Source organism: Dipodomys ordii, unplaced genomic scaffold, assembly GCF_000151885.1.
Source record: "Dipodomys ordii isolate 6190 unplaced genomic scaffold, Dord_2.0 Scaffold17, whole genome shotgun sequence".
Taxonomy (NCBI): Eukaryota; Metazoa; Chordata; class Mammalia; order Rodentia; family Heteromyidae; genus Dipodomys; species Dipodomys ordii.
This window is the reverse complement of record NW_012267233.1, coordinates 4,470,127-4,484,358: the sequence shown is the minus strand read 5'-3', so window position 1 is coordinate 4,484,358 and position 14,232 is coordinate 4,470,127. Positions and strand designations below refer to the sequence as shown.

At 35.2% G+C, this 14,232-nt stretch overlaps 1 protein-coding gene across 1 annotated transcript in view; it reads right to left on the bottom strand.

The window, feature by feature from the left end:
* Window positions 1–14,232, bottom strand: part of Nudcd1 (NudC domain containing 1) — a 46,086-nt gene that overhangs the window by 27,679 nt on the left and 4,175 nt on the right. The window contains exon 2 of the mRNA XM_013012470.1: window positions 9,501–9,655. Within this exon, the coding sequence (XP_012867924.1) occupies window positions 9,501–9,655 (155 nt within the window). The remainder of the gene's footprint in view (window positions 1–9,500; window positions 9,656–14,232) is intronic.

Here is a 14,232-nt window from a genome sequence, read left to right as displayed (position 1 = left end):
GTCTGGGAGCTGTCCTGGGGCGCTCTTCAGTTCAAGGTAAGCGCTCTACTGCTTAAGCCACAGTGCCACTTCTAGTTTCTTGGTAGTTTATTGGAGATAAGAATCTCATGGACTTTCCTACCCAGACTGGCTTTGAACTCAGCCTCCTGAGTAGCTAGGATTACAGGTATGAGCCACCAGTGCCTGGTGGCTCTGGTTATTTTTGAGATAGGGTCTCATTTTTTTGCTCAGGTTGGTCTGGACTGTCATCCTCCTACTTAGGTTTCCCAAAGCAAGGATCTTTGGTGAGTCTCATCTTACCAGCTTTTGCCGTTGAGATGAGGTCTCAAAAAGTCAACATCCTGAGTAGTTAAGATTACATCATTAGCCTGTACCTGTACCTGGCTGACCATTGCTTTTCCAAAGTACTCAATTTAGTTTTTCATTTAAAGAGACTTTTCTTAAATTTTTTTTCCTTTTCTTTTTTTTACTGATTTGCATAATAACATATAAAATAAATTTAAAACACAGAGTTGGCATAGGTTTTAAATCTAAGTATTTGCAATTTAAACATTAAAAGTAAAATTGTATTAGCATAGATCTAAGTAGCTGATTAGTAGTGAACTCACAGTAGTCTCCAGGCTTATGTTTATAGAGGAAATAGAGACTCTGAGTTAATTCAGTCAGTTAAGTGCAGGTCAACTAAGACAAATTCTGCTGTTGGGTAATTTCTATGTAAGCATTCACAACATAATATGGTATTCCTACTAAAAAAAAATGTAATAAGTAAATGGTACTGGAACTCTAAAAATCTTTTCGAAAAAAATTTAACTTTCCTCTTCCCATCATATATAAACATATTGCATGTTCCAAAGACAATCCAAATGTGTTAAAGAAAAACTAAAATAATTATAATAATTTAGTATAGTAAATATATGCTTTCCTATGCATAAGTAAAAGATATGTAGGGAGAAAATGTCACAAACACAAGACCAACATCTATAACATATAAACTCCTTAAAAATCCAACAAAAAATGATTATTTAAAATTTTTAATAAACATGGAATTATGGATATCTAACAAAGAAAAATAGAATAAACTAATTATATTAAATGTACATGTATATATTTAATATATATGTAAATGTATATTTAACATAGTAATATATACATATATATGAATTAAAGTAAGATTTCCCCATTAGCAGGGGTGGAGATATAGGGGTATATCTTAGACTAGTAATATCTGTTCTTGACTGAAGTGCCCTGCTGGTAGAAATAAGTATGGGTTTTCTGGAGATGATAAATAAATCATTTTTATTTTATGTACTCTGATATTAATTCCATTTATAGAAAGTTATCTTGTAAGAATACTTGCACATATATATATATATATATATATATAATTTTAAATGTAATAATATTGATTGTTTTAACAACCCATCCCTGATTATTAATGGAGAAATAAAAAAAGGACCCCCAAGCACTAGACCAAGCACTGGACCTATCTTGGGAACATCAGCAAGGTCTTTGTTTTTGCTAGCCCAACACATATAACACTGTTCTATTGGACACAAACAGTTTTACAAAAATATAAGCAGATAAGGCAATTATGTGAATATGATACACCAAAATAAAACAGCATCACTTCATAATGATATCTGAACACAAATAAAACAAACACTATAAATAAGGCCCCAAATCAGACCAACATGACCAACTACAGCTTTTTTAATTACAGCCTGAGCTTCACACTAGTCCCAGTTAGATAAATCTTAAGATACTAATCAGAGAATTTTCTATTCTTATAAAAGTGTTCAATCCAGAGGAAAGGTCAAATTCCTGCCACAAATCACTCAACAAAACCCAATCCTTTACTATCAAGTTTTTAAATCTTATTGAGAGACTCTATCTCCCCATGGTGTATGTTCTCCCTTGCTGAAAAAAGTAATAAAAATCTAACTTGTTCAAACACAAATCTATGCCTGGCATCTTTTTCAGAAGAGCACTAGAAGGAAATTGTAAAATACAATTCTGTGGAATACCAATTATAAAATAAATGGTGAAAAGTTAGTATTACATGCAAAGAATGAATAATACATGCAAAGAATAATAATATGAATCCATATGTGCTGAAATAAAGGTAATGATGTTAGCATACATTAAGGAATAGATACATGCTGAGTCTATAGTGTGTGCTATTAGGAATGAAAATCACTAGGAGAAAATAAGACTGGAGTATGCCTGGTGACTGGGGAGATCAAGCACATTCCCCCTCTTTTGTACTGAGCAATTTCTGTGATATGGATACATATATACATAGCTATATTTACATATATATTTACTTATACATACATATAGTTATATATACATATATAGATAGATGTTTTCTTACTAAGGTAAAACAAAATGGTATTCTTTTTTCATAAAAGTTGGTTAAAAGTAAAGATTTCTATGATTCACTACATGCTTCTAACTGTATCTAATCTAATAAGCCATTGTTGGCAAAAACTCAGGGCTAAACTTGTTAAATCACTATTCTCTACTTCACATAAAACTATGTTTTTAATAATCTTTTAAATACATGGTTAATATGACTAAAGTAGGTAGAAGTGTAATTATCAGAAAAGCTGCTATAATATCTAATAGGATTCTCAAGTATGTGCATGTGAAATCAAAATTAACTATCAAAACATAAAGGAAAATATGTAGTTCTCTTACTAGAGATAAATGATAAAGTGAGAGCAACCTAAATATTCTTGATGTTTGTAATTCTCAAAGTATACTTGAATTTTGACTACACTATATGCAGTAAAAAGTTTCTGAAAATTTTACTTAAGAACATTCCATTATTTCCAGTAACCGTAATGACAGTTTTACTTTGTATCCTCATCATAGGATCTCATAAAATTGGCATCTATATGTCCAGGTTTTACCCCACTTCCCTTTTCATCACAAAATATAACCAAGTTCAAGGACATTGAAAATATTTCACAAATAATTTACAGAAGGACTCCACGACTTTAATGTACAAAAGCATTAAGTAAGTGCTTTGCCACATTGCCATCTCATTTAACCATCATTGAATACTATGAAGCTGCAATTATCCCAACCTCAAAATAGATTCAAAAAAAATAAAATAATCCTTCTTAAACTCCATTGTTGAAGATGCCAGGACCAAATTTCAAAGCTTTGCCAATCCTACTTCAATATTTGACATTCTTTTTCTACTTGCCATTTTCTAGAGAAGAAACTACTTGCTTCGTTTTTCTAAACAAATAGTACTTCAGACTCAGTACACCTGAATACCACCCAGACAAAACAAAATAATAAAATAAAATAAAAACCCACTCTGAGTGCAATGAACATATTCAGGTTTTCTTCATGTCATTACACAGAATGCTTAAATTAATAATCCTAAATTATTAAGATATAATGCAACAAGTATAATTTCCTTATAGTACATATAAGTGACAATAGTTAAGCATTGATAACTAAACCGTATATGTTTGGGGCCCTCTTAGCTATAGTTACAATCACAGAAAATCTGAACCAACGAAGTATTTTTCTCATATATACACTTATAAAAAGAGAGTACTGAAGCTTTAAAAGAATATGGGCAACGGCTGGGAAGGTGGCTCAGTGGTAGAGCGCTTGCCTTGCATGCCTGAGGTCCTGGGTTCGATTCCTCAGCACCACATAAGCAAAAAAGAAAAAAGCGGAAGTGGCGCTGTGGCTCAAGTGGTAGAGCACTAGCCTTGAGCTGAAGAGCTGAGGGACAGCGCCCAGGCCCAGAGTTCAGGCCCCACAACTGGACCCCCCAAAAAATAATAATAATAAAAAGAATATGGGCAAACAAAAGTAGGTAGGAATGTCATTTGCTAATATTTTAAAGAAATTGGCACTAAAAAAATCCCTTTTAAGAGGATAACTTCCTGAACAAACTTAACTAATAATCATTAAATTCATTTGGAAGACAATTTTCTTTTTTCCCTGTCTTTTCCTAAAGCTTACATACAGCAATTGTTAACCAATTAGTTTGATGACTTTTACTTAAAATGTATCAGATGCACACAAATCCTAGAATTTGGCCCTTTTATAATTTTTATTGCCCAGAGAAGTAATTAGTTTCCGGTTAACTATTTGTTTAAAATAAGCAGAGTTGGGCAGACAGCAGTCACTAGGGAGCTAGAGTATCAAGTAGTTGTAACCAGTTTACTCCCAACACACGGCCCTACAAATTCATGCTTACAAATGAAATCCAGTAACTGACCTCTGGATCTTGTTAAAGAGATACCACAAGATGGTATTCTTTAGTCTCAGAAACAAGAGAGTTTAGGTAAACAGAAAAATGTTGAAGCAGAAATAATATCCTAAATATTAAGAATCTGAATTATTACCTTAAAATGAACCACAGTACCCTATAAAATGATATATACTTCACTGTAAACCTCCTTTGCTTAAACATCTTCTACTTTCTAAGCATACTTATTCCCAATTGACATTTCTCAGAAGTTAAGGATTGTATATCCCTAAGTTAAAACTTGCAAATGTAATGGTTCTATGAACCGTATGTTGTACTGCTGCCATCTGCTGGCGCCTGTGAAGATCAGAGAACTAGCAATGTCTGGACAGATTTTGTTAATCAAAATTTCCATTTTTGATTTTATAGTCTTTTTTATTTTACATGTGCATTGTGGATATTACAACAGTCTGTTTTCTGCTATGCCATTAAAAAACATCACCCTCAGATCTCAGCCTCCTGAGTAGCTAGGATTACAGGGATGAGCCACCAGCACCTGGCTTCTCAGAAGTAATCTCCAACTGTCAAATATGTGCCAGTGAACTTCTTCCATTAAAAAATTTCATGTGGAAAAGACAAATATATAGAGCTTCATAGATGGGAAGAGTAGGAGGTAGGCCCTCCCTGCCAGGGCAGCTCCATGGAATCTTCCATAGTACAGAATTCTATAGACAACACTGATCAGGTTGTCTTTTATTTTCACATGAAGACACAAAGGTCTCCAAACAAGCAGTGACTTGCCTGATGTTATAGAACTAGTAATGTCCATGCTAAGTGTAGGTCTAAAACAATACTTACTGCTAGGACAACAGTCTGCTAGGACTACTATCATGAAATACCATTGATTGGCCAGCATAAAGTAAGTTTGTCATAGTAATGAAGCTAAAAGTACCACACAGGTCTAGTCAGTCAGTTGCTTGGGAAGGGTCTTTTCTTGCTTGCAGATGCTACCTCCTTGCTGTGTCCTCTCATGTCTTTTACTTGGTCTGCACACATAGGCATCTCTCAATCTAATCAACAATCAAGACTGACTATTGCATAAGATATCAGAAACAATGTGATGCATTTTCCACATGTCCTTGATTTGGATTTCTTTATATAAAATAAGAATGATCATGAGGTGTTTCCAGAAGCAATTAGTTACCGAACATCAACAAAAGGGAAAGACATACCATGAATGTGGGCAGCACCATCCAATCTTCCTGAACAAGTATATCTATTGCTGCTGCCACTTTTAATACACATTAGACAGATTCAACCTTTCACTTCTCACTCACACCAATAACACTCTAAGCAGTTTTGAAGCCTTCAGCTTGACTAGGACATCTTTAGTCCTTTCTCTGAGGCTCCTAACTCTTAAACTGAGCAGCAAATGGCTTCTCCAACATACAGATAACCATGGCTAGAATAACTAGCCTCCAATCAAGTAAGCCCATCTAATATATTTTAAAATTATAATTTATAATATGTGTATATGTTCTATTAGTTCTGTTCCTTTAGAGTTTTCTAAAGGTATTGTGAACTAAGGAAGTGGCTGTTGATTTCACCTGACAATATGGTTGAGAAGTTTTGGGAAAACATTTGGAAACATGAGCTAGAGAATGCCCAGAGCATAGATGATTCTGGTGTGAGCTCAGTAAAACAAAGACAGATAGGAATGTTGAGGTTTCATTAGGAAAAAAGATTCTGGGACATTCATGTTACATTGTGGGATAACACTTGTCTACATTTTGTTCAAGCCCTAAGACTTGACTGACACCAAGCTTCAAAGTGATGGAATTATAATGAAGAAAATTTCAAGGCAGCTTAGCATTGCTAGCTGCTTCTAGTCTAGTTTACAGTGAGAACTAGAAACAAAAATCAGAGTAAAATAACATGAAAAACTTGCATATGATCAGAAAAACCTGTGTAAGGGTGGAGCTAAGGAAGGCATGGTTTTAATATCACTAAAAAGAAATGAATGCAGTCATATCATTCAATGCATATATGTGAATATAGAATCAGAAAGATATAGAGGGTGAGAGAGGTTGGGATAGATGTGAAAATGCTGGAAGATGAACTATAGTTATAAACTGATTTCAATATAAATTGACAAAATAACTTTTAGGGCATCTTAGGAATTACCTAATGCAGAGTAAAAATTCCAAAGATCTGAAATCATTTAAAATCATTTTGGGACAGAGTTCAGCAGGGGCAAGAATCTTGCACACAGCCACCCCAAAATTTGTTTCTCAGGATTCAATTTATCCTGCTCAATAACAACAGGTACTTGCAGGCCACTGCAGCCAAGCCCCAAATTGTTTTGGTTATTGCTAGAGCTGGCAGCAGACTTTGGTGCTGTCCACATAAAGCTGGCTTTACAGCATGATTTTGCAATCAATGTTTTATTGAAACACATCACTCTTTCATTTACAATCATCTATTGCTGTTTTTCCACTAAAACAGCAAAAGTAAATTGCCATGGCAAGAGACTAACTGGCCTCACAAAGCCTAAAATATCTGCTCCTGTACAGAAAAAATTTACCAACCTTTGGCATACAGGAAGTTCATAGCACATGTAATTACAATAGTAAATGGCATGAATATTCCAGAGGCAACAGAGGGAGGAGTTCAAGACATGCTTCCTTAATGATGATTAATTGGCTCTTTAAGTAAAGCTGCCTGCCACAGAATTGAGAATATGATCTGTGGGGGAAAAAAAAAAAAAGCCTAGTAACAATAGGACATAGAGATGTTTAAAGAACTAGAAGAGTTTAGAATTGCTAAAGTAGTATATAAGAGGTGGAAGACAAGGTTGGAAAGAAAGCATGTCAACTATATATGGCAAGATAAAAAGCTTATTGTACAAGAATATTTGTTTAGGGGTTGGAGGTGTGGCTCAGTTAGTAGAGCGACAGTCAATGAGCGAAAGCAACAGGTGTCTAGTTCAAGACCCAATTTCAGACCTAAAAGAAAGCAAAGCAAAGAATGTTTATACTTATGTTTAGCTACTATGAATTGCTCAGAGCCCTCATATTCTAAGCCAATCTTTGGAAACACCTTTGCAGATGTAGCCAAAAGTATGTGAGTTTACTTATTAGATTTTTCTTAGTCAAATCAAGTTGACAAGGGTTGATCATACTTGCAAAATCAAATAAAGAAAAACCCTCAGCACCTCAGGAAGAATAAACAAGAAACTAATAAGGAAGTTGCAGGGAAAATGTGAAGTAAAGACAAGAGAGATGAAAGATAAGCTCAGGGAGACTTTACTATTTTTATAACTATATTTTTCAAAGTCACATGGATGCCTTGCCTCTGCTAAAATTACATATTAAACGGTGTGGATATTAGCCAGGCACTAGCAGCTCATGCCTGTAATCCTAGCTACTTAGGAGGCTGAGATCTAAGGATTCAAGCTCCAGGATTGGCACACACGTGCACGCACGCTTGCGCACGCACACACACACACACACAAAGTGTGCATTTGTCATGAAAAATATTAATTTAAGCAAAAAGTAGTGAGACGAGCAAATATTTTAAAATTACAATGAACAAAAGGGCTGGCAGAAACAGAAAGCAGTTAGGAAGCTATCAATGAATGGTTGTTTAAAGAAAATGCATTAATGATTTATTGTGGAGTTTACAATATGTGAAAAAGTTCAAAAATAACTCAATATATTAGAGGTAAAGTAAAAGGAACTACATTATTATAAGAATTTTATACAATAAATAGACCACATTTTTTAGACTGAGAATGCAATAAGAATTAACACTATAATCTATACACTGACCATTTGAATTAGCAATACTAACAGACAGACACAAAGCCAAAAGAAAAAAAAAAGTCAAATAAAATTTTTCTAAAACTTTAGGGGCTGGGAGTATGGCTTAGTGGTAGAGTGCTTGCCTAGCATGCTTGAAGCTCTAGGTTCAATTCCTCAGTACTGCATAAACAGAAAAAGACAGAAGTAGTGGTGTAGCTCAGGTGGTAGAGTGCTAGCCTTGAGCAAAGGAAGCTCAGGGACAATGCCCAGGCTCTGAGTTCAAGCCCCAGGACTGGCAAAAATAAAAAATCAGTTAAGCAACTCCACAAAAGGTTGTAACAAAGAAACTGAAGCAAATGAAGTCACAAAGAACTGACATGATAAACTAAAATAGAAATACCAAAACTGTAACATGAATATCAGTAATTAAGGTAAATATAACTATACTAAGCCCTTCCAATTAAAAGACAAACATTGCCACTATCGAGCCAAAATACTTTAAAAATAGGAATACTGCCAAGTGTTGGTGGCTCATGCCTGTAAGCCTAACTACTCAGGAAGCTGAGATTTGGAGGGTGCAGTTCAAAGCCAGCCCAGGCAGGAAAGTCCAAGAGACTTTTATCTCTAATTAACCACCAGAAAACCAGAAGTGGCACAGTGGTTCAAAGTGATAGAGCACTAACCTTGAGCAAAAGAACTCAAGGGACAGTGCCCAGGCCTGGAGTTAAGCTGGACGAACAACAAAATAAAATAAAATAAAATAACAATACTGATAAGCTAAAAGAAAAAGGAAAGAAAAATAATTCATACTAATTTTAAAAACAAAAATAACTAGGGCTGGGAAGGTGGCTCAGTGGTAGAGCGCTTGCCTTGAATGCCTGAGGCCCTGGGTTCAATTCCTCAGCACCACATAAGCAAAAAGAAAAAAGCCGGAAGTGGTGCTGTGGCTCAAGTGGTAGAGCGCTAGCCTTGAGCTGAAGAGCTGAGGGACAGCGCCCAGGCCCAGAGTTCAAGCCCCATGACCAGACCTCCCCCACCCAAAAAAACATTTCACAATAACCTGTCTACAGATAAATATTTCATGTTAAAGGTCAATTGCAAATCTGAATGTTTGTGGTCAATTAACACAGTTAAAAGTACATAATGCAAAAATTAACTAAAAGTAAAAATAGACAAATTTATTATTGTAGTCGAGGATAATACGTCACATAAGAAAAACAGCCTGAATAAGTACATTAATACTAATATATAATTTCCAGTTGCCTAGTGGTAGGAGTAAAAAGGTATAAAAAATTATAAATAACAGCAAAAGAAAATAAAAGTGAATTAAACAGATACAGAATCTCACATACACTAATGAAAGGATTCCATTCAGTAAAAGCATGTGTACCTTAATTCCCTGGATATTAGATCCAAAGATAAGTTTAAAGGATCAATTAATTGGTAAGTTACTATATCACATATATTTTTCTTACCAGCATCACTGTTAAATTCATGATTCTTCCAAGGTTATCAATGTAGTAGACACTATCTTGGTACCATGAATCATGGTGTAGGTAATTATACATTCCAAAAGCATGCATGTGGTCCAAGGTATATTGATCATCTCGAAGTTTTACTTCTGCCACAGCTGAAATACAAAAAAGCAAAGAAATAAACACAATCAATCATCAAGTATTTTACCTCAGATCATTCTTTTCTGCAGAATGACTACAAGGCAAAGAAACTGACCAATACCAATCACATTAGCTGTCAGAGAATTCACTATATGATTCATTCAAAGATAATTTCTGGGTACCTGTCAGGAAATGTGTATAGAGGATAGTAAATAAAACAGTACAGTCAAGCCTTTATAGAATATATAGAACATAGAGGGCATTTTATGCCTTAGGTCTCTTTTCTTTAAGTCACCTCTCATAATTATGAATAAGAGAAATTACAGAAAAAAAGACTTTCCAATGGACAAATAATAAACCTACTTTCATAAATTTTTTAATGTTTTTACTTCTATTATTGATCTTTATCACACATTAAAGAATAAAGAGAATGTCTTTACATACCATTATGTAAATAAAAGTAAATATAAACTGATTCCTTCAATAACTTACAAAACAGTATTCTCCACTACTTCCAAATCTCTGAAATAATCTTGTCCTTTCATGAAGGTAAGAAGTCTTTTTTTTTAACTTTTTTATTGTAAAAATAGTGTACAGAGGGGTTACAGTTACATGAGTAAAGTAATGAGTACATTTCCTATTGAACACTGTTACCTCTTCCCCTGTTTTTCCCCTACCATCCCTTTCCTCCCCACCTCCCCCTTCCCTCCCCCACGTTGTAAAGAAATCTTATAGCTTAAGGCCTATGATCTAGAATTAACTACAGTCTCAGTAAGATGGATGGATGGGTGGACAGACTGATGGACAGATAGACAGACAGGCATGTCTATACACTGAGCCAATACGTTACCTTAAAATAATGCTTACTTTGGGGTACTCTAATTGCAACAATTTTCTTCTTTCTTCAGGATATTCATCTTTCCTACTTCTAATACTTAAGTTCCAGATAACTTGATTTATTCACTCATTTCCTTAGCAAATATTTAATAGGCACTAATAACACAGTGATAAGCAATAAGTATACACAGTCTTAGCATTTTTCCAGTAAGAAAATGGAGAATAACTAATGATATAAATGTTACATAATTTATCTAAGTTTAATATAATTATAGTGATGCAATGAAGAAAAATTAGTCACATAAGATCACATAAAATAGTGAGTTAATCTACTTTGGAGAGATTAATGAAAGCTTTTTTCTAAGAATTGAGCAAAGACTTAAGAGAGATGGAAAAATAAGGATTATCTACATTTCCACATACATTCCTCTACTTATTCTAGGCAAAAGGAAAATTACGCAAAATTAGGGGAAACATATTCAAAATGCAAAAAGAAAGCCATACTGGCTATGTACAGAAAAAGAACAGATAGAGATGAATGAAGCCCAGATATGGACAGGAGTTTAATCATGAAATGCCTTGTCTTTGTTCCTTATTGATAAATTTATTGTAATAAGAATTCATTATTTTTAAGCAGGAGAATAATGTTCAGATTTAAACTCCCAAAAAAGTGTTTACCATTACAATGTGGAAAAAAAAACTGGAACAAAACCAGAAATATTCGAGAGGTAAAATCATAATTTAATGAGAGTTGATAGAGATTAAGGAAATTTGCTGTCTAACTTGAAAAAGTGTTTATAAGGAATGGTTAGAAATACGTATTATTTTGATTAGGAGGAAATAATGATCAACTCTTGGTCTTCTAGCACCACTGTGTGGATGAAACTTGATAATACAAAATTATGCTTAACAATAGTAGGCCAAAGTAGTTATATTAAACAATAATGTTAAAAATCATTTTCTTCACATCTGGGCAAAGAACTGTGGCTAATCTTGGACAAAGTAGAAGTTTCTTAGCTTTTCCCCTTATTACAACTGCTCATCTGCATAGTATAGGGTATCTAAAAGCTTACTATTTTCTAAAACCTACTATTTTGTACTAATTCTGTTGGGTATGCTGGAGGCAAGGATAAATGGTAAAAGTACCTGTCTAGAAAATGGGAGGCCATGAGTTCAAGCCTCATTAGAGAGAGAGGGAGAGGAAGGGGGGATAGGGAGAAAGAAAGAAAAGGGAAAGAGGAGAAGGCCAGGGAGGAGGAGAGAAGGGAAAAGGAGAGGGGGAGAAGGAAAAGGGGAGAGGGTAGAGAGAAGGAAGAAGGGAGGGAGGGAAGGGAGAGACAAACACAGAGAGAGAAGGGAGGAAAAGGGGGGGGCTGTTTCATATCCTAAATAAGAAATGAAAAGTTGTACCTGATATAAAGACAGAGGAAGCAGATAGAGCTGAAAGAAAAAACAGTGTCCAGGATATGGCACAGCTTAAAAGAGAGGTCTTTTGTAGAACCCTTCCAAGAAAGAAAGGACAAAGAGTTAATCTGTATTTGGATCTTTGAAATAGCTGAACAAGAACCTTTCTAAAGAGAAGCCAGTATGGAAAATGTTTTAATGTTTAATGTTATCTTTCCTTAGAAATAAACTTTGCTTAAAAAAAACCTTTATCACTGTCTTTTATATAATGAGTTTAGGGTCAAACAAGGAGTCTTCTTTGCTCAAATCCTAATAATAGGAAAGAGAACAACCAAGTTCTCAAAGAGCCTCAAAATCTATAGCTTTTGCTGGGTAATGGTGAGGCTGAGATCTGGAGACAGTGGTTCAAGGCCAAGGGCCAAGGCAGAGAAGTCAAAAGTTCATCCACACTCCATACAACCAGCCGGCAGTCATATGGACAAACTCTGAAGTAAAACAGATCCAACTCCAATTTTAATGTTATTTATTATTATTTTTTTCTCAAAATATACTATTACATTGAACCAGATGAAATGTCAGTGTTCAACTCTTGACACCAATTAAATGACTCAACCAAATATGTACACACTATACTAGTTTGAAAAAGATGGAAGAAGCAATGAACATTAACTGAATAAAGTCACTTCTTGAACCTTACATCTTTTAGAACCAACTCAATAAGTCCTCTTCTCCTATTTGCTTTTGTATAATATTAAAATGAAAAAGTACAATTCTTGTTAATAAGTTCTGAAGCAAGACTCATGGAATAGAGAAGACCCAAGCTCCCATGAAACTATTTTATATGGGGTTTGTGTGATTACAACATTATCTTATCTTCCTCCTTATGGGTAGCTATGAGATTTATGATTACTGGATTCCTCCCTCCTTTTACTCAGGTGATAGCCTAAATCTTTTTGTCCATATGTTCTTTTTTTTTTTTTTAATGTGTATGTGTGTGCTAGTACTGGGGTTTGAACTTAAAAGCCTGGGCACTGTTACTAAGCATTTTTGCTCAAGGCTATTGCTCTACTACTAGAGCCATAGCTCCACTTCAGGCTTTAAGGTAATTAATTAGAGAAACAGTCATGGACTTTCCAGTCTGAGCTGGCTTCAGATTGCATTCCTCAGACCTCAGCCTCATGAGTAGCTACGATGATAACTGTGAGCTGGGCCCCAGTGCCAACAGATAACCTAAATATTAGCTTTTCTTCTCTCTGCTGGGAGCTGGGGAGATTTGAGGGTGGAGGGGAGAGACTACCTAGATCATTATAAAACCTGTGACAGGATTAGTCTGTTAAATTAGCTAATCTTTCTCATCCCTTCCTTTTCTGGTTTCCTTCCTGGTAAAGTTTCATGTGTTTACCCTATGGAATTGGCATATAATGTAATGGATCAAGAAAATGTGGTAAATATACACAATGGAGTTCTATGCTTCCACCAGAAAGAACAGCATTTCTTCATTTGTAAGGAAATGAAAAGACTGGGAAAAATTCATAGTAAGTGAAGTAAGACTGACCCAAAGAAACACAGGCTGCCTGGTTTCCCTCACCTTAAAAAATGATGCTAATAGAAATTAAGTACAAGATATGGAAACAAGTTTTTTTTTTCTTAATGTACTGTATACAGTTATTTCTTTTTTTGCTTTTATTTTTCCACTGGCTTACCTGCTGTTGACATTTTTTTATTTCATTACCCTTTGTATTGTATTTAAATTTATCGGATTTGGGGAAAGAAAGGGAAATCATAGAAATGGTGAGACAAAAGACAAAGGTGAACCAATGCAACAGTGATATTCACAATTAGGGGGAGGATAGCAGGAGAAAATGAGAAGGTAACAATGTTCAACAAGAATTGTACTCATGGGGCTGGGAAGGTGGCTCAGTGATAGAGCGCTTGCCTTGCATGCTTGAGGCCGTGGTCGATTCCTCAGCACCCCATAAGCAGAAAAAAAAGCCGGGAGTGGTGCTGTGGCTCAAGCGGTAGAGCACTAGTCTTGAGCTAAAGAGCTGAAGGACAGCGCCCACGCCCAGAGTTCAGGCCCCACGACCAGACCCCCCCCCAAAAAAAGAATTGTACTCATTTCTTACTACATAACTACTATATCACCTTTACAAAAAAAAAATTAAACAAAGAATGATAAGTACTGATTTCCCTGTTCCTCTTCTTTTTTGGGGGGGTGGGTCCGATGATGGGGCCTGAACTCTGGGCCTGGGCGCTGTCCCTCAGCTTTTCAGCTCAAGGCTAGCGCTCTACCACTTGAGCCACAGCACCACTTCCAGCTTTTTTTTTTCTTTTTGCTTATGTGGTGCTG